Source organism: Seriola dumerili, unplaced genomic scaffold, assembly GCF_002260705.1.
Source record: "Seriola dumerili isolate Sdu_G_001 unplaced genomic scaffold, Sdu_1.0 BDQW01000301.1, whole genome shotgun sequence".
Taxonomy (NCBI): domain Eukaryota; kingdom Metazoa; phylum Chordata; class Actinopteri; order Carangiformes; family Carangidae; genus Seriola; species Seriola dumerili.
The window spans coordinates 1,045,420-1,067,381 of record NW_019174556.1 but is presented as its reverse complement, the minus strand read 5'-3'; the positions used below and the strand labels follow the sequence as shown (position 1 = coordinate 1,067,381).

General features: G+C 43.2%; 1 protein-coding gene across 1 annotated transcript in view; it reads left to right on the top strand.

The window, feature by feature from the left end:
• Nucleotides 1-5,244: 5,244 nt before the first annotated feature.
• The window catches only part of slit2 (slit guidance ligand 2), a 93,179-nt gene continuing 76,461 nt past the window's right edge, over nt 5,245-21,962 (top strand). Inside the window, exons 1-4 of the mRNA XM_022758483.1 lie at nt 5,245-5,455; nt 6,392-6,463; nt 8,375-8,446; nt 16,319-16,390. Of these exons, the coding sequence (XP_022614204.1) occupies nt 5,247-5,455; nt 6,392-6,463; nt 8,375-8,446; nt 16,319-16,390 (425 nt within the window). The 5' untranslated portion in view covers nt 5,245-5,246. The remainder of the gene's footprint in view (nt 5,456-6,391; nt 6,464-8,374; nt 8,447-16,318; nt 16,391-21,962) is intronic.

The window sequence follows — 21,962 nt, the reverse complement described above, 5'->3', positions numbered from 1 at the left end:
ACACACACACACACACACACACACACACACACCACATGATTTGATTCATGTAGTTAATTAATACATATGTGTTATAAACTGTTTGAAATTCTGTCTGTCTCTCTGTGTGTCCGTCTGCTGCCCTGTGTGAACTTGTGTCTATGCATAAATAATGAATACGAGCAAGATAGATATCTGTGTGTGTGTGTGTGTGTGTGTGTGTGCGCGTGTGTGTACAGTAGGACAAGCTCTGAGCAGCATGTGTCTCAGTAGCAGCTGTCCAGAGGCCAGGTGGCTGAACTGACCTCTACACACACACACACACACACACACACACACACACACACACACACACACACACACACACACACACACACACCTTCAGCTTTACTGCATGGCCATAAACCAAAGATAACACAAACAGCTCCTAAATCAACAGGCTAGATTGAGCAGTACCAACATCACAGCCGACAGACAGATTCACTTCTCATTAGCAGCTCTGGAAACCTCCTAACCTGCCAAATCCAACATCACTGGATGTTAAATGTTGTTGCTTGAGCTGGAATTTTAAGAATAAAGATGCTTAAAATTTGACTTCAGTATTACTGCATGCCTTCTCTTCTTTTGTGTAGGAACTTGCATTGTTTGTGATGTGAAGCAATCATTCATTCTTCTGTGAGAATGTCACTAGGCGGAAGTCTTCATTTATATGAGGTATTAGTCATTTTATCCGATGTGGGATGGGCCATTTAATTAAAACTACACCTCAACTCATTCATTATTTGTACAATTGACAAAGACTACTCAGTCTAAAATGAAAAGAGATTGGATTTACTGTAGCTCGCCTGCTCACTGGTCCACATAACTGTTGTCATTCTCTCTGAGCTCCAGGTGAGCTTCACTTGTGATGGTCTGCTGTACAAAAGATAGTTTTAACACAAATTGTGAGCTTGACAGGAACTATCCACTTAAGTGAATCAGACCTTTGGCTGGAGGATAACACTTTAAGAAAGAAATATTACTATTAGTTGCCTCTATTGGTGTAGTAGACTGTGGTAAAACTTTAAAGAGATGTTCTCCATTCTGCGCTTCTGAGAAATAAAAATCAAGTTTGTCAAGTTGCACCTGTATTCATTTACAATGCCAATGTTATCCACCTTCCTGAGTTCAGTAAATAATAGATCTTTGTTCGTGGCATTTTCACATCATAAGAACAATGACTGGTAACAACTTCAAACACATGACACCAGATTCTCAGTTATCTTTACATAACTTTTAAACACTGTAAACAGTCACCAGCTGCTGTACTTATTTAGAATATTCTTCACTATCCTAATAGAAAAACAACTGTAATGCAGACACAGACAGTGGGCTAATATATGATGCACACATCCTCTCCACTGTATGGCAGGCTGCACGTGTGTCGATATAGCCTTTGTGGTCATGGTGTCTTTATTCCTCTCTTGTATGTCCAATAGATTGCTTTCATAATAACAGAAAATTCAAGGCTTGTTCTGCCTTAAATATGCTCTAAATGTGCTATGTTTTGTCACTGTTGGTACTGTCTATAACTCTCTCTACAATGAGGCTTGACAGTACAGACATTTGTTAGTGTCTTTTTAGATCTCAATGTACCTAATTGCAATTTCACTTTTGTGGTTTTTATCTCCTTGTATAAACAATATCTTCCCCTGGACGTGGGATCCCTCCTGAGGGTTCTGTCTTCTCCTTTATAACTTTCTGTTAGAAGGTGTGTTTTTTGTTTTGGTTGTTTTTTGAATCAAGGGTCTAACGACAAACAGAGTCATGTGTTGTACAGATTATGACGCTCTTTGGGACAAATTTGTGAGTTTGGGCTCTCTACATAAAATGACTGGACTGCTTTTGGAATTGGAAAGAAATGACAAACTTTTTCTGATCACTTACAGAAGTGTAAACAGCTGGCAAACAAGATGCTGAGTCTGCACTTTCCAGGTCAGGTAAGAGTCAAATAAGCTTTGTCTGGGCTTTAGGTGTAATCCATAACCACTGAGGTGTGTGTGTGTGCGTGCGTGCGTGCGTGCGTGCGTGCGTGCGTGCGTGCGTGCGTGCGTGCGTGCGTGTGTGTGTGTATAAGGTGAGGGCAGGTCAGGTAAAGCAGTGTCTAAACAGGCCATGTGCCCTGAAGCCTCCTTGTATTGCAGGAGATAAGGGTCACCCTCCATCTCCCCCCCTCTGCTTCCTTTCTTCTTTTCCCTGTCCCCTCACTTCAGCTATGATACACCACCATCAATGACCAGCCTCTGCCTTTCTCCTCCTTCTCCTCCCCGTCTGTCTCCTCCACATGTCTGCCTCCTCCCCTTTGTTAAGACATATTAGAATTCTACCTTTACTTTATCCACCCCTCCTCACAGAAAAGAAGAGAAAAAGATGTCAAATTTGCTGTGGGATGTATTTCCTCACTCTCTAAGTAGACCGTCTGTGTGTGAGAGACTGTGTGAGTGTGTGTTTGTGTGTGGGGTAGGATTGGAGAGGCAGGGGAGAGGGGGAGTCAAACACTCGCGCGCGCACGCGCGCACACACACACACACACACACACACACACACACACACACACACACACACACACACACACAGCACACATCAGCATTACAATCACACACAGCTGTTTGTCTTCTGTCTTGGGAGCCAGAGAGGGATCAAGAGAGCGAGAGAGACGGAGAGGAAGACAGGCTTCACCACAGATTCGTCATCTCCTTGAGATATCGCTGACCCATAATGAAGTATCACTGAAATATTCCTGTAATGCTCATGTAGTCAAACAGTGTAGATCCAGTGAGGACTGGCATTTAGTGGCAAAGTTGCCTTATCCATTGAAGTCACTTTATTCATAAAATACATCTCACGCACACTGGGACATAAAATGCAAATAAATAAAAACAGCCTTTGAGGAGGGACCTAAAAGTTTCGATTGTGGAGGGCGGCTGTACCACTATCTATATTCCACAGCATCAAGACCATAACAGGAACTGTTTAAACCTCAGATACCTGAAGGAGGCTTGAAGGCTCAACAGCTCTAAGATGCGAGATATAGGCAGCCCATTAAGTGTATATTACTTACATGTAATGATATCTATTTCAAAAATATTCCATACTATTCCTTTTGCAAACAACTTTCATTTAAAATACATTTGTCCTGTGCTTGTCAATCACAGGGGCAGCGACTGCACAAGGAATAAATGTTGAGTGGTGTTCCATTCTTTTTCATTTTAACATTAAATATCCATCTATGTAAAATCTAGATTTCATAAATTACAGCAAGTACAAGCCATAATGACACAACAGATAAAAACATTCACACAACTGACCTCTTGATGGCCTGAAAAAATGACTAAAATACACTAATAGTAAATATATATTGTGAATGATAATGTTATATTCAATATGCAGTTGGCCTACCTGTAGTAAATAGTTCTCGTATTGAATAATGATTAACTTATGTTGGGGATGTTTTCTTCTGTAGTCCTCATGTTACAGTAACTTATTAGTACTCAGCGTATATTGTAGATGCAATCTGTGTGCTGCCCTGTTTGCTTTCCCTTCAGTCGTTGCTACTTTGTTCTGTTGCTTTTAACATTTATTGATCATCATCCAAAACAAGAGGAAGGAAGACTTATGAGCTCTGGAAAGTCTGCAGCATATACTACAATGTCTCCTCAGTAAACCTAATGCTTTAATTTCCGGCAACTCATAATTCTTAATTTATGAAGCTGCTGCCAACTGTAGCATTTGTTAATTGAAACTGAAAGAAAAATCTATTTATAACGATTACAGATAACTTCATTTGAGTTTTCAAATCCACTGCAGTTACTCTGGATATGAAAGTTGCAGAGGGCGATGTGATCCCATTAACAGCAAGTGTTTGTCCATCAGGAGACAGGTGTCCTTTAAATGCGTCCTTTAACTGAACACTGGGGACTATAACTGCAAAAGAGCAACGACAGGGGTATGTAATAAATGCGGCACTTCATTCTTTCTTCAGCCGTGGAAATTGAAGAATCAGATGGGGTCTCCGCTATTTTCCACACCAGATTTCAATAAGAAGCTCTGTCGCCTTCCTGAGGCCAGAGAAATAAGGCGTCAGGTGACCGGGACACTGCAGTGAGAATGAGAGTCCCCTTCCGAGACCAAACTGTTGCTGTTTGACAGACGGCCAGTTGGAAACCTGCTGCTACCTTGAGGGAAAACGCAGTGCGTGCGTGTGTGCGTGCGTGCGTGCGTGCGTGTGTGTGTGTGTGTGTGTGTGTGTGTGTGTGTGTGTGTGTGTGTGTGTGTGTGTGTGTGTGTGTGTGTGAGAGAGAGAGAAAGAGAGGGAGAGAGAAAGACAGAGAGAAAGAAAGAGAGAGAGAGTTGCCTGGATAGACGCAGTAGCAGACGTGCCCGCTCCCGTCTGTCTCTCTCTCTCTCTCTCTCTCTTTCTCTCTCTCGCTCTCGCTCTCTCCCTCTCTTGCTCTCTCCCTCTCCCTCTCTCTCTCCCTATCACACACTCTCGGGAGCAGCGCTTTGACGCACCACGCAGAGTTGGATTATAGTATTGCGCGCTGGTCTTTCACGGGGCTTTTTTTTCCTGACTCACATTGCCTACACCCTTGCCACTGACCGGCAATTGATATATGATCGGAATCAATAAATCTCCACCACGGTGACCTCTGCTGAGCTTTGGGGAAAACCGAGCGCAGCCGCTGCTTCCTCGCCGGACGCGTGTTGTGAATTAATAACCACCAAGACAGCCTCACCTGGAGTGTGTGTGCACGCACTAAAGTGTGTGTGAGAGAGTGTGTTTCTCTGGATCAGGTCAAGGATCGAAGTGCTTCACTGGCTTGGTTCCGCGCACTCACATTTACATACACAGACACACAACACGCACCGGGGGGATTTGGGCACCGCATGCCGGGGACATGTGGAAGTTTGCGCCGCTGTAGCGCAGCGAGAGAGCCGGTCCACCGCCTCGTCGACCTCCCCTCTCCCTGCCCAGGGGGACCAAACTCCCGGCTCACAGCCTCCACACATCGTAGCCCCTCTAAGAAGACCCAAATGTAAATTCAGAACGAGAAATTTCAGAAACGCACGTCTGAAAAAAGGGAGGACAGCGAGAAGGAGGACGGCATCCCGTTGCGTGCAGAGTTTGGTGAGCTCTTTCAGGGATTTCAGGGCTTTTATTTTTTTAACGCCCTTGTATTTTCTCAGTGTTTTTGTGGGTCTCATATTGGCCCCCACTTGCCGCAGTGATGGTGGGAGCTCCGAGCCCCGTTGGCCCTGGCCGCTCCCCGGCGACTGCACTAGGGCTGCTGGTGGCTGTTCTGGTCCTGGTCCTGTCCAGCGGAGCGGACGGCCAGCCCTGCCCGGCCCAGTGTTCCTGCACCGGTACTACAGTGGACTGTCACGGCCAAGGGCTCCGCAGCGTGCCTAGGAACATACCCCGCAACACAGAGAGACTGTAAGTACCGAGGGGTGAAAGCCCCTACAGCGCAGTTTGGATTTTATCTGCGCAACCCAGGTGTCCCAACAATCTGGACACCTTTCACAAGGAAAATCACTAGAATATGACCTATTTCTGTGTGTGTGAATAATGCTGAGTAACAACTGTGCACTAACCTTATCCTACTTAAGGTGTTTTTGATAAAGCTGTGATTTTCTGGAGGGGTTTAAAGAGTTTACGGCAATTTCATCACATTGTCTGGTGTTTGATATCGCCAGCAGTGTTTTTTATGATCTTATACTGTTCCTAAAATTGTGATTAAAACTCTGGATGTTACATTTGTACATTTCATCCTCCTAAACTGAATGCTGACAGCATATTAAGAGGGTTTTTTTTCCATGGGGACCGCATCTTAACAGCACAGAGCTTTACATTTGAACTAACATGTCAAAAAAAAAAAAAAAAACAACTACACTTTAGACTCACGCTGCTTTCACCTAAATAAAACTGATCATAAAAAACCCCACTAGATTTGTAATTGCTTGTGTGAGATGTGAGGACATGTTAGTGCTGATCGCGGAGCTGAAGTTAGGGGCACTGCTGTGGTTGTGTTGGTGGTTTCGCACTGTTGCATTAGCACAGCCTCCGTAGACCACATCGGTTTGTCTGGAGACCAGCAAGTTAATCAAAAACGGATTTGCACAAGTGGCTTTGAGTTTTAAAAAGAAAAGGTCGTATTTTATTAGGCAAAGACCCCTTCATGAAATTAAAATTTACCCAGTATAGCGCAACAGCAGCAGCTCAAATGACAAATTCTGCACTGGCCCCGCCACATCAAGTTTCAACAAAAAAAAAAATCTGTTCAGCAGACCTGCTCACCTGCTTTGTCCTTGTTTTATTACCATATCAATCTCATGTACTGACATTGTCTTCTTTGCCCATTTCTCCGTCTAGGGATCTGAATGCAAACAACCTCACTAAAATCACCAAGACGGATTTTGCAGGACTGAGGCATCTGCGAGTGTTGTAAGTGGCTTTTTATCTGTTTTATTTTCTCCTTTCTTTTCTCTCCTCATTTAAGCGAAAATAAAAATACTCTCACGTACAGCTCTGACAAGCAGCACCTTGCATTTCTTCCCCCCACCCCACCCCACCCCACCCCCTAAAAAAAAAAAAAAAAACACTATACAACACACACGGCTTTAACTGTTTCCTGGCTGTTCGGCATCAGGCCCATCCAGCCCTGGAGCTGCCGCATGCAGCACTGCACCGTCTAGTCGTGGGAAGCGGTGGATCCATCGAGCCTGTATGTGTGTCTGAACAGAAAAGCAGTGGCACCTGTTAATGCTGTCGTGTTAATCTGCCAGTGGAAGTGTCAGGAGGGGCTTATTTTAACCACAGGGCCCCGGGGCCCATGTGCTGGAGTGATTAACGCGCTGGCGAGGAAGTGATGGAGGGCAAAGAGGGAAAGAGATAGCGGTCATTAGGTGTAACCGCTGCGGGAGGAATGCAGCTGGGAAGGAGGGAAGGGTGGAAGGAAAGGAAAAGAGAGAGTCAAGTAAGAACAGGTTTCTCACCTGGGATGAATCCAGGTAAAGAGCTCGCCTGCACCAACGCTGGTGGGACAGGGATAGCCTGCCGTTATTGTGTGTGTGTGTGTGTGTGTGTGTGTGTGTGTGTGTGTGTGTGTGTGTGTGTGTGTGTGTGTGTGTGTGTGTGTGTGTGTGCTGTTCATCAGCTAAAAGTGAATGGCAGGGAATACACATTGTTGGAATTCCTCCAGAGATTATGTCCTTAATTGTGTGTGCGTGTGTTTGCGTGCGTGTGTGTGTTTATGCATGTGTGTGCTCCAGTCTTCACGCTGTTTCCTGTGTGTTCACGTCTACCCGAGTGCACTCACACACACGCGCGAACATTTTCAATTAGAGATGCGACAAGTAGTCGATTAGTCGATTTGAAAACAACAACAACAAACGAATCCCCGGTTCCTGCAGCTCCATTGTGAGGATATACTGCTTATTTTCATCATACATGAGATTCAGTTAAACACCTTTGGGTTTCATACTGTTGGCTGGTCGGAACAAGCATTTTGAAGACATAACTATGGGCACAGGGGAATTGTGAAGCCCCTCTAGCACCATTTTTGACATTTCAAAAAAAAAAAAAAATCATCAGATCAGTCAGTAATGAAAATCATTGTACGCTGCAGCCCTAATTTCAATGTCTCAGCCAGTTATATCAGCTTGTATGTGTGTGTACCTTCCTTTTTATCATGAGCTCAGGCCACACAGCGTATGAAGGTGTGTGTGTGTGTGTGTGTGTGTGTGTGTGTGTGTGTGTGTGTGTGTGTGTGTGTGTGTGTTTGTGTTTGTGTGGCCGCTTGGCTTGGTCAGCACACTGCTCCTGGTGGAGTTGTGCTAGTGTAAGTGAATGAGTAGTCACAGCTATGTGGTTAGATAGAGAATAAATTGGATGATAGATGAGTCGCTGTCCAACTGATGGGCCAGTTTTAAAGTCAATTCTGGGGCTCTATCGACCCGCTGCTGATTGTCTCTCTCTCTCTCTCTCTCTCTCGCTGTTTCAACAGTCTATCACTTTCCATCTCCACCAATCTGTTTCTTCTTCTTTTTTTCACACCCACTGTCACCTATCTTCTCCATCCCCCCCCCCCTCCTCTCCTCTCCCATCTCTTTGCCTCTCTTGTGTCCTATCTCACTCTCCTTCACCTTCTCTTCCTCTCCTCTCTCTTATCTGTGGCCCCATCCAGCCATCTTTCTCCTTTTCTTTGGCCTCTCACGGTTTCATCGCACAAATCACTCCGTCAGTTCTCACGCTCTATGTGTCTCTCTATCACTCTCTTTTTTTTTCACGCTCTTCTCTTTTTTTTTCTGTCCAGTCTTCCCATTCTCTCACTCTCTCCTGGTGTTTCTCTTTCAGGCAGCTAATGGAGAACAAAATTACCACAATCGAGAGAGGAGCCTTCCAGGACCTGAAGGAGCTGGAGAGACTGTGAGTAACTTTATTTTGTCGAAGCAGTCATCATTTTATCACTTAACACATTTTCTCTCTTTGGAGTATTTCAGGATGCCTCTCCTCAAAAGCATCCATACACAAAAATGTGCCAAGCAGACGCAGATTTTCATTTTCACATAGGTGCATGCACTTTGAAATATACAGACGGGTGATGAATGAGCGAGTGACGAAAACCAACATAAAGCATCTTAATAATGTAATGTTAGCTCTACTGGAGGGATGAACACGCTTCTTCCAAAAGATATATGATGAAGGTAGAGAGCGCCCTTCAAAGGCCCTGACACTCTGTGCGGTAACAGCGATGTTGCAGGTGCATTGCGTGTCACGCCACGTGAGATGGGTTTAATAAAATCTTGGCTGCAATCTGCGTCAGACAGTATGATATCAATTTTGAGCATGTCAGATTGTGCTTTGAAGACCTGGTGAATTGTGACACTGCATGTAGTGATGAACAGTGCTGGCGGAGATATGTCATCAATTTGTGCTCTTGTGTTTTAAAATGCAGCAGAACTGAAACAAGCTCAGGTCATTGTTCCTTTTTTTTTTGTTTTTTTTTTGTAATATTATTAAAAGATGAAGCTAACAATGTTGTATCGACCAGCGTAGACATGAGTTGCAGCCGTGGGCACATTGAGGGAATTAAATCCTAAATTTCTGACGCTGCCAGAGTTTTGACGCAGGCTATCTTTAGCTGCCAAATCTTTAAATCAGCCATGGGTGGATATGTCTAAAGTGTCATCTAGGACTCACTGTTTTGGATTGAGGACAAAAAAGAAAAGAAGAAAAAAGAAAAATCACCCCATTTCTTTCATCATTGTCCAACATTTGTCTTGGACTGCCTGAAGTTGTACAAAAAAAGGACCTAAACACATCTGTCCAAAGTTTCCTACAAGTTATTGCATCATTTTCAAACTCAATCCCTTCTGTGACCCCTCGTGCCTTCTGTTGAAGCATTTATTATGTTTCTGTACTCAATTAGTCAGACTTTTCCTTTAATTTGTCACCACTCTATGTCTCCATAATCATTGAACCTGACTGTCAGGATGTGAAGCTATGTCCAAGAGAAAGATTTTAAGATTGAGTCACAGGGCATCGACTGAGGAGCGGCCAGAGGTTGTTACGGCGCTGGCCTGGAATCGCTGGTATTCAGCATCCAACCCTAAGGCGGTTATGGCATAATTAAGTCTTGGTAGTCTGAGAGGGAGCAAGACAGAAGGGGGACGTGGACCCCTGACTGCTGATATGTCCATTGTGTCGACTGTCAGCTTCGGTTGATGTGTTAGCTGTCCATATATGTATGTGTGTTTGTGTGTTATGTGGCCTGACTGCCAGCCGGTGACACGCTGGAATGCAGCAGACTGTGACCGAGTCTGAGGAGGTTTAGAGACAAGCTTTTAATTAAAGGCACATAAAAGTCCTCGCTGCTTACACACACGTTGACATAAACACACAGACATACCTCCATTCTCCACCTGTGCACATACACAGATATACATACAGTAGTAAATCAAATGAAGGTAGTTCATCTTTTTGATAGCTGTTTTGGGTCATTTTTTTCAGGAGTCTTCAGGATGAAAAGGATCGTGCCATGCCTGCCGCTGTCTGCTGCACTATAGCTGCTCTTTGTTGACAGCGAGAGCAGCTCTGTAGACCACTATAGGGAATCTGCTCGTGTTTCTCATGAAACCAATACTGGGTTCTGTCCAGCTAAGCAGTTCTGGGAATTCCTGCCCAGAGCTGTGGACAAAGAGGTCAATATTACTGCTTATGGTGCGGCTTTGACAGGAAACTTTGATACTTATTACCCTCTGTACAAAGAAATGGTGGCTTCAACACACACTTGCACTTATAATGTAGGCTATTCAGTAAACAGCAATAGCAGATGAAGTCTTAGACATTTACTGTCAGACTACACATGCTTGTTTTGTCGTCTCTTTCGCTCTGTCTTGTCTCTGATGGCAACAAACACCTTTGACAGCAGCTAACTTTCTGACACAACGTGACTGTTTTCTGTTGTCCTCGCAAGGGTTTTCAACTGTAATTCAGCGTCTGTAGCGTGGCATGTTCACAAACACAAAGATGGAGTCAGTCATCAATGCCCCCCCGCAGCCGCCGAACAAAGGCACGTCTCCGGAGTCTGGAGTCTGGGGGCTCATTTCAAAGGCCTCCGTCCTCTGGGGGGGGGCTGGAAGGGGCCTGCTGGGCACCGCTGCCCAGAGGAGAGGGCCCTAAGCTGGGCTGACGGATCCACAGTGACTGCCCCCCACCGGGGTGGAAAACGGTTCCCCTTCTGATCCTGTTTTGCGACAGGCCCTGCAGGGCTGGGCAGGGCGGGGTCAGGTGTGGGGCAGTAGCTGGGGGGTATGGAGGAGGGGTAGGTGGCTGAAGGAGGTGTGGAGGAGATGGGCATGTCACAACACACACGTGCACATACGTAAACACATGCATGGGTATGGATACATTCATGCATGCGCATTTACTTACGCAAGGCTGCTCTGTCAGTACTGGTTTTATCTGGATTTTGCCCCCCTCACACCCTCTCACGCCTTCTGTCTTTCTTTCATTCATACTTCAGCCTCTCCTCATGTTTTTCTTCCATACCCACCCATCTCGTTCTCTCTCTCTGTTGTCCTGTGCATATAGGAATGTCACACATTCTTCGCCTTCTCCCTGTGGGTGCAGAACAGGAAAGAGGAGATCCTGATCCTCTTATCCTTCTCTCACATTTGACTGGTTTATAGCCTCTATCCAATTCCATCTCTGTGAGATTAAAGGAGATAACAGGCACAGAGATGCAGAGAGAAACAAAACAGTAATTACAGGTATAGAGAGAATGATTTCAAAGAACAGCAGTGAGATAAAGCCTTAGATAATTAGCCTGTAATTGAATGATTACAATGTCAAAGATAATTTCAATGGCAATGAATAATTGTAAAAGTGATTACAGGTAGTGAGATGTGTCTATCAAGAGTGATTACAAACTAGATAATGAATTCTCAAACCAAGTGATTATGTTGTAATATATGTGGACAATCTGAATAGCAAAAGATAATTGTAGCACTGATCCCAGATAGCAGGATATGGATTTCAAAGAAAAGCCCTGGATTAGTATTAGATGATTAGTTCTAAAGCCTGTGAGTGATAACATTGTTCTCACTGATCATTTCAGGGCAAAGTTTCAATTTTTTTTCTTTTCATTTTTATTGAGCAGCAGAGCTTGAAATTATCTGCGCTGTGAAGACACACAAAAAACCAATTTCACCACAGCAGTTCTGTCTAAAAAGTCATTTGTGATGGATTTCACCAGGTCCCTGCCTGTCTGTGCTGCGCTCTGCAGCAGCCAACATTTGTTATGTTTGTTGGTAAACACCAGTTAGCTCAAAGTTTGGAGGTGAAGCTCTCCAAGACTGCTGAATTTGAATGATTTTTGGTGATAGCAAAGGAATTTACAGGTCAGGCGAGAAGACTGGATTTCTTCATGACTGTGTTTTAGGGCAGAGATGTTATCTGTCATTAGTGTTTAAATAACAAATCAGATTAGAGTGTGTAAACCTTTGGTGGATGATGGGCTTTAGTTCACTTTAGATACAGTGAACCAAGTACATGAACTGCTGGAGTAGATACACACACACACACACACATACACACACACACACACAGGGTTTGAGTTATAACTATGGTAACAGTAACAGCATTGTGTATGTGTATGTATGTATATATGTATATGTGTATATATATATATATATATATATGTATATATTATATATAGTAAATACTATATTACGTAGTAACATACATTTACATTATATGTGCTGTGTCTGTGTGTGTGTGTGACAGATTGTCTAGTGAAAAATGTGTATTATGGCAGCAGTTGCATCAGTGGAGTAATAATTGGTTTCTGAGGTGGTTTGTTATTTCCTTTTCAGCCAGAGCCTGCGAGCCTGTAGTACTACACATCTACGAGGCTCCTGGGTGTTAGGACTGTGTGTGTCTGTCTTTTATATTTGTGTGGTTATGCATGTGCGTATGTACAAAGATTTGGCACACTTTACGTGTTTGTGGAAATGTGTGTGTGTGTGTGTGTGTTTGTGTGTGTGTGTGTGTGTATGTGCGCGCGTGTGTGTGTTTACAGTGCGGTTTGTGGCCCTCTAGCATCTGTTTATGACTGCAGGGATTATCACCACGCTGCAGTGTGACATTAGCTTGGTGGAGTAACTCTCACACCTCAGACCACTGGCGACTCAGTCTTCATTCACTTTCAGCCAGACTTTGACTAATGAGACACGACTGTGGAAGTACTCTGAGGCTGTTTACAATATACACACACACACACACACACACACACACACACACACACACACGTACGTAAGGCTTTGAATGCTACATTCCTTCAGAATCAAACCACTAAAGCACTACAGATGACTGAAGATTATTTGAAGAAGCAGTCAATAACATCAGAGGTCTTCAGTAAATGTACAAAGACATCTCTAACACTGAATCTTCACACTGAACTAACGATTTGCTCCAGGCCACTGTCAGTTAAATCACTGGTGATGTAGAGCTAAGCTGTAAGATACATTTTATCAATGTGTTAAAATCTTTCTGCAAGAACACAAAAGCCACAGAAAGTATCAGGATTTGATTATTCTCTTGCAACTACTGTATTTGGCTGATGAGCTATCACCCTTATCAACATTTGCTGCATAGGTCCTGTGTTGGACTGAGCAGAATGAACCAGGAAAAGACTGATTGTACTTCTGAACTGAAGACAGAATCAGCAGCACTAAATTTTACTGCACTATGAATGTTAATGCGTTGAAGATGTTTTCTTGTAATCAAACAGAAGTTGTGTTGTATCCATGAGGTCTAGCCAATGCAGGCATTCCTGCATTTCTTCATACGTTACCACCACCTGTTGATAACTGGAAGGGTGTGAAACCATTGCATCAGTCACATGCATGAGCAAACAACACAGGAGCCCACGCATAAAACATTGCTCCATAGCTTTACCTTTAACTTGTTGCTACGATTACTTACTGTAGCCCAGAGAAATTCAAACAAACTACATAGTCAGTCACTGCAAACCTTTGAACTGAACCGAACAAAACAATTTAAATCACCAAAGTAATTCACAATTTCCACCTCTACTTCACACAAATATACTCAAAGTTTACATGAGGTGTTTGATAGTTGTGTGGTGTCTATCACAGTGAGTTGGGACACTAATAAAAATGATGCAGCTTTATATTTTAAGTTTAATAAATCAACATTTCTGCACATCTGCTCTTCACATTATGTGAGAGCTAGAACTGAAATGAGTATTTGATGGATCTGCAACAATTTTGATTGTCGATTATCTGTTTGTCCTTTGTCAAACCAAAATGCCAAACATTCTCTGGTTCCAGCTTTTCAAAAGACTGGTTTTGATTTTCTTTCTATTTTATGTAAATGGTAAATTAAGGATTTGGGATTTTGGACTGTCAGTAGAAAAAACAAACAGTTGATGTCACTGAAGATGTAACCTTGGGCTCTGAGACGTTTTAGAGACTAAGAGATGAATTGCTTGAGCTGTAAAATAATCACTAGATTTATAATAAAAATGAATAGTTGCAGCTCTAGTGGTTGCCAACAGGGTGAGAGATGGACTTAAATATTTCTGCCAAGGAGGTTCATATCTTCACCCGTGTTTGTTTATTTGTCAGCAGGATCACGGAAAAAGTACTGAACAGATTTGCACCAAAGCTGGTGGAGGGATGGGGCATGGGCCAAGGAACAACCCATTGCATTTTGGGGCAGATCCGAATTTGAATTTCTTTCTCTGAAGCCTGGTGTATGGTGTTTGACATTGGCCTCGGTGGTCTGCTCTCTCTGACTGTCCCCCCCAGTTGGATTTGAAACTTCTCATCATGACCCGTATTATTTGCAAAGCTGCTTATAATATTGATATTTCTTTATCAATCAGATGAGCAACAAAAGTAACAGGCATAAGAAATATATCTCAAAATAGCATTTGTTTATGACCTTTGTGATGCATGTGATCAAAACACAAAGGAATGCAGTGTGCAGGATAATTAAATTTAATTTCATTGCCTAATAAACCATCTCTCTTGGGTTACTTTGATTATAGATCTAAAACTAGCAATATATAATGGTTAAGGTGATAATCAGATTTAAAGTGCATTTAAATGCAGAGGAACCAGACTGGTTTTGATCTTTACTTCATTTTCTCAGTCTCCTAGTCTGACAGCATTGCATCTATTTTAAGAGGATGAGATCATACCCCCTCTCTGTCCTCCTTCCTCCTCCCCACCTCCAGCACCAGTCCATGCACTCTCCCAGGGGAGGTCTAGCCCACTAACGGGTGCTCATGGCTGGGCAGGACCCGCAGGGGGAGTGGACCTCTCCGCGGGACCACGTGGGGCTCTTAGCCGCCTGAGCCGGCGTTAACGGAAGAGGAGTGAATAATTCAGAGACATCATTTCTGCGGGATGTTAAATATTTAAGTGGCCTCTGATGTAACTGTGGAGTGTGAATGTGTGTGCATGTGCGCAAGCGCGTTCATATACTTGTGCACTTGTGGGTGGAAGATGGACACAGAGGGGTTGACGTTATTTAAGGAGAGTCCACCGCGGTATATAGTGCAGCAAAGAGAGGTGAAAGACAGAAAAAGTCATTGAGAGAATTAAAGAGAGGCGTTTGGAGTTTTGAATGGAGTTGGTGACATTTTTGAGTGTTTTTTTTGTGGTGTTTCTGGGATTAATTAATGTGTTTATATGTGTAAATCATACAGGAAGTATCAGGGCTTTCGCATGTTTCTTATTAGTCTGACGTCACTCCCCTACTGTTTTTCCTTTCTTCTTCCCTCTCTTCATCATTCGTCTCCTGTAGCAGCCAGCACAGCAACGTCATGGTGCCTGTCAATGTGTGTGTGTGTGTGTGTGTGTGTGTGTGTGTGTGTGTGTGTGTGTGTGTGTGTGTGTGTGTGTGTGTGTGTGTGTGTGTGTCAGGGTTAAACTGTTTCAGCAGCCTGTCTCTCATTGTGTCACTCAGTTGCCTCACTCTCTGACTCACATCAAGGCACAACCACACACACACCAACACATACTGGCACACAAACCTCTTCACTCCACTCAACCAGGGTTAAATGATCGCACCCAGATTATTAAACTCACCCGAGTTCTCTCAACTCCTCTGTTTGTGTGTGTGTGTGTGTGTGTGTGTGTGTGTGTGTGTGTGTGCGTGCGTGTGTGTGTGTGTGTGTGTATGTGTGTGTGTGTGTGTGTGTGTGTGTGTGTGTGTGATGACGGGTTGTTGTGAGTTCTTCCCCTGTGAGGGCCTTGTTTACTCAGTGGGGTCCTTTTCACACATTCGGTAGCCCGGCCAGACTGCCTGTTTGTTTTTCCCACATCGTCTCCTCTCCTCCGCCTTTGTGGTTAAAAAAAAAAGTCCCCCCCTTCCCTTCATCCGAACCCCTTCTCTCGTCTTTCTCCCCGCCTTCCCTTCGTCCTTCTCGAGTTCACTGTTTGTCTGGCAGCCATGTTGTACCCCTTAAATCAAGGGTAACCTGGAGTCTGTTTTTTTTTTCGAGAATCCGTCCATGAACATGTGTGTGTTTTTGAAAGTGTCTCCATCAATCTCCCAATTCTTATATGTATCTTATATAATACTTCCTCTAACTAAACTGAATTGCATTAAAATCAAAATAACATACCATAATTTGATATGATGATCAGGAAATACAAATCTAACTTTAAAAAGCTAATTATACACACATGTAACCGCTTTACCCATACTGTCTGGAAGGGGCTAGGTAGAGTTTATTCTCTAATTTATGCTGTGTTTTTCCAGGCGCCTGAATCGGAATAATCTGGCAGTCTTTCCTGAGCTGCTTTTCCTGGGAACAACGAAGCTTTACAGACTGTAAGTCCTGTTTTTATTTCTCTTTTCCTATCATCACTCAATTCCTCTGCATTGGTAACTGAAATATTTTTAATTTCTCTTGTGTATTGCTTAACGAGAACACTGCAAAGAAGTCGTTCAGATGAATTGTTGGTGCACGCAGAGGTGTGTTTGTGTGAACAGCGTATTGACTGTGACTTCAAATGGCATGCTGAAATATGTTACAGACACTGTATCACGGAGGAAAGAATATCTGGTTTTCTCAGTGATGCAGCCGTGGTGTTTTACTTGGATGAAGGAGTGAGAGGAGTGAGTGAACAGATTTTACATGGCCCTCTCCATAGAAGCCAGTTCAGTAGCTAATGGAGATTAGCACTCCAACAGCTGCTGCCCACTGGGAGTGTGTGCGCGTGTGTGTTTGTGTGTGTGTGTATGTGAGTGTGTGAGAGGATGGAGAGGAGAAAGTGAGCACGACAGACCAAGGGAGGTATAAGCAGTGAAGCGTAGAAACAGGTCTCTCTTCTGAAGTTACGTTTTGTGTTTCACAGGCAAAAAATAGTTTTAGTTACAGAACATAAATGTTCCAGGTTGCATTGAAACCAACGAACCGCTGTTTGTTGTCGTCAAGCACCTTCCACTCTTCACTCTCAGCCCGGCCGTCTGTACTGTAAACCAAGCTGTGGATTTCCAGTACTGCAGGGCTGGGCTGCAACGCTGCTCAAACTGTGGGAACTAACTTCCCGTCATGGTTATTTGTGGTCTCAGGGAATAATTATGGTTCCATATATTTATATATGTGGCTGAATATATTTATCTAAAACAATATTGAAATGCTCAGATGATTCACAGAGTGTGTGAAAGTTGTTTATGTTCTGCGGCCGCTACGGTGGTTGGCTGGTCTTGACCTGTCGTGTCTGAGGGTGTGCGTCTGTCATGTGCGTATGTGTTTGAGCGAGTGTGTGCGTGTGTGAGTTTCTCAAGGCCAAGAGTTGGCATTTTGCTCAGCGTGTGGGCCGAGGTAAAAATACAACTCGGATATACTGCTCTCTGCTCAGCTGTCGCAGACAAGAGGCCTCTGTGTGTGTGTGTGTGTGTGTGTGTGTGTGTGTGTGTGTGTGTGTGTGTGTGTGTGTGTGTGGTATTAGTGCATATGTGTGTGTGTGTGTGTGTGTATGTGCTCGAGCTCTTCAGGTGTGTGTGTTTAGGAGAAAGTCTGCTAATCACATACATGTTTCCAGTGAAATATAGTACTATATGAAATACACAGTAGACAGAAAAAGAAACACAACTCTGGAAATTGCTAAATGATAATGCAAAAGGAAATTGCCAAGTTGGTGCCGTTGCAGCCACAAAACTACAAGCAGATTTGTGAGACGTATGGAAGTCATTCAGAATGAATGACAACCGTGAGGCTAAGCCAATATGATTTAGGGCTGTTTGGTCAATATTAAATTTTATGTCTCCTTCTACACCCCCTACAGTGCATTTGTATTTTTAGAAAACACAACAAGAAACCCTTGAGAACCTCTGAAGTGGAATCCTGTTAAGTTTTATATTGAGGTCAGAAGATATGTGCGAACTGGACCGACTTTGGTTTGGTTTTTGCGACAGTACTGCTATAAATGAACACTTGCTCAACCTGCTATTATGAAAATTATGTTTTCACTTTTTTGGGGCTTGGAAAATGTGTATATGCGTGTGAGCATGTGCTGTATGTGTTCAACCTTTGCTCAGTATGGTGGTTTAGGGTTTTGAAGGTTGAATTAAACTGGGCTGAGGTCAGGTGTGAGACATGCCATAGATTTTAAAAGAGACATACTTTCTGCCTGAATTATGTCTACCTGCAAAATTTTTATTTTTTAAAACAAGGAAGTGTGACATTTACTCCAGAGACTGGGGATACATCCATGCTGTGTTAAGTTTAGTGTTAAATGTACATTTAGTTTACGTCTTGGATGTGGAAAATGTCATTGTGTTCAGTCTTATGTTTTAAAATCGGTGTTAACCAGAACCACAAGCTTTTAGTTTAGTTTAGCTTGATGTAGTTTGTTCAACATGAGAATGAGACAGAGTTGCTCACAAATCATTTTTTTGCACGTCCAGGTCAAGTCTCGAGTGTCTAATGTTTGTTAATGCGCATTCTGTCATCTGCTGCATGCCATCCGCCCCGCTCAGAACACTGCATTACCATATCTGAGGAATTCAATGTGTGTACTGCATTATCATCACTTCTTTATCTATAAAGTTACGCATGATAATAGGGGAGGGAATGACATTCATGTTAATGCACAAAAAACATAAAAAAAAGCTACAGCCTGTGTCACACTTTGGAAGAATCATGTAGTAAACAGAGGATAAATGAATTATGATGATTTGTCGAACAATAGAAAAACACATGAAATAGAACAATTGGCGCATTAAACTTTTGTTGTTGTTTTTTTTTTATTTTCCTTAGTTTGTTTGATTAGAATTCAGACTGGACAGTACAGCAGTCAATACAACACCAGATATGTTTAAATTTCAGCTTTGACATGTACACTACTTTCTGCCAATAATCCCACAATGCATTGCGTTTTGTAGATGAAAAAAATTACCCTCCTGTGACTCTACACCTGTGAGCGATGATGCAATGTGGTGATGACTCATAAGTGTCTGAAATCTGGATTAAACGCTCACTAGAGAGTGAATTATTTAGTGTCTATTATAAAGGGAGTAGTGAATGAGCGAAGAAGGGACTGATCTCGGACACAGCTCGAGACTTATTTATATTCTGGTCCTTGATGTAAAGATTTCAAAGATGCAGGAGATCAGGCGACATCATGCTGCCTCCTCAAGGTCAGTCATCCGTAACCTTAACAAAGTGCTTTAACTTGTCTAAACATAACCGTAAGAAAGTTGAATGTTGTCACTGACATTTTTTAGATGCATTCAAATGATCATTTTTCCTCACTATGCTGATTTTAAAAAAAGTATAATTTGAGTGGCATTAACTGTATTTCCTACAAAATACATTTGCTCATTCAAGTTAGTTGTACATGAATAGAATTCCCATTTGACAGAGATGGTGTTTGGGTTGAAATACATCACATAGATACGTGATACAAAAACACAACAGAGAGAGCAGTAAGTGTGAGTTCCTATAAAACCCCTGTGTCCTCGTCATCCTTCCCATTTAAAACACCTGCGTCTGCACCCCTCCACCCCACATCTCCCACATTTCATACACACACACACACACACACACACACACACACACACACACACACACACACACACACTCACACTCACTCACTCACTCACTCAGCTTCCCCCAACACCCCAGGGCCCAGACTCTATTAGGTTACGTAGACACACACATCTGGAGACACCATGTGGTGGGCATATCCCCAAAAACTATCTCTCTCTGTGTGTCTGTCTCTTAACACACACACACACACACACACACACACACACACACACACACAGACAGACGGGCCTCCTGTTTCCCTTGGTCCTTTTGTTGATCACCGTATCCACACCACAGTAATACTGAGGACCACAGCTGTGACTGTTTGCTCCGAGAAAGAGACAGGAGACAGAAAAAGAGACGAGGAGAGCAGCGAGTCACTTTGAACAATGGATCAAACAGAGACAGTTCATTAGAAAGACTCTGTAAAACAAGATGGGCTAGTAAAACCTCACTGCACTGGGCAACAACCAAGAGTTCCCCCGTCCAAGCAAATCACAAGTTTGGACCCTGAGATCAGAACACACACACACACACACACACACACACACACGCACACACACACACACACTTACTCACACCTTTAGTAGTATGTCATTCGGATGGTGTGTGAAAAAAAGCGATGTGGTGTGAAGCTGAGCCTGGTGTCTTCTGATGTGCACTGATTTTCCTCCCCTCTCCACTTTCTTCTCTTGTTGCAATTAGTGATCATGAATCTTAAGACAATCAAATAAAAAAGTAAACAACTGGAGGTGACCAAATTTTCCTCAGCAACAAGGAGAGGAGGGTTATCGCTCACCTTGATTTCAGAGCTATGAAGATGAAAGACCAGGTTAGAAATCTTAGTGTTTAGCAAGCAAATTATTCCCATTTAATTTACTTAAATACTTAAGTGTTGCTGGTAGGTTATATGTCGCGTATTTGGCCTATATATTTTATTTCAAAACTACTTTATTTTCTATCCAGCACTGTACAGTATTTGCACACTGCATAACCTTTGTGTTTTGCTAAAGGTGCTACACAAATACATTTGTCTTGCCTGCTCTCCTCTCTTCTCCTCTGCCAGCTCTCTCTCTCTTTTTCTACTCTCTCTCTCCCTCCCTCTCTCTCCTCCCCTTTGCTGGACAGAAATCAGTAGTGAGATGAAAGAGGAAGAGATGAAAGAGGGGTTGATGAAGGGATGGGGTGATGGGAGGATAAGAGAATGGGTCACCGCTTCCACAGCTGAAAAGTCTGGTTATGCTTCAGTATGGGGCTAGATTGATGGGACAGTGTTTGTGTGTGTGTGTGTATGTGTGTGTGTGTTTTTTGCTGCTTGGCCTCTTCTGGCCAACGTCCCTCAGATCAGCTCACCAAGTCACCATTTCATAGTGTGTTTTGGTGTTGCGTATCATAAAAACCTTTTTTTTTTTGGACTTGTACTTAAAAACAGGTGGATGGAAATACACTTAGAGAGACAGGAGAGAAAACAGAGACTGTGTTCGTGTGAGAGAGCGAGAGAACGAGAGAGGAAGAGAAGTTCAGGGAAATTTACTTGTATCTCAATCCTTCAGCATCATCATTCCTCTGAAAAAGAGAGTCAACAGTATTGATTCAGAGGAGAAAGATGACTGAACATCAGGTCACTCTCTCTCTCTCTCTCTCTCTCTCACACACACACACACACACACACACACACAGTAAACCAGAGTTAAAGTGGTATGGGGTTTGAATTAAGGAGTTGATGAGGCTACATTTTGGGTGTGTGTGTTTATGTGTGCGTAATAGTCTCTAATCCTCTGCTAAACGGTGCCCTGATGAGGCTTTACCAGGCGGCATTGTTGCTTAGCAGCCTCGAAGGATGTGTCTTTGTCTTCTGTGAGAGCTTAACCTCGCTACACACACACACACACACACACACACTCTCTCTCTCTCTCTCTCTCTCTCTTACACACACACACATACCACCTCGGCCGAGATGACAGGCTCGGCACAATAGTCACAAGAGCGCAGGCGTCTTTCAGTAGATCTGGGCTTTCCCAGCATGTCGACAGTTAACTAACACAGAGGGAGGAGGACGAGGAGGAGAAAGGAACAGGAAGAGGGAGGTCAAAGGTAGTGAAAATGAAATTTTCTCTGAGTAAATAATGTTTTTTAATTAAGACAGAGAGCGTTCTGCGTTTTAGTTGCCACAGTGACGATGACCTCTGGGTCCCACTGAGGTCAAAGGTGAAGAATGTTTCAGTCAGGAGATCTAAGCAGGAGATGATTTATCAAAGAAAGGAGGGGGAAAATCTCCTCCCTCTCACTAACAAACATCATGACAAATTAAACTTCTCCTTATGGGAAGTAACAGCTTTTTATCCTCAGAAGAGATTTGCCGGGAGT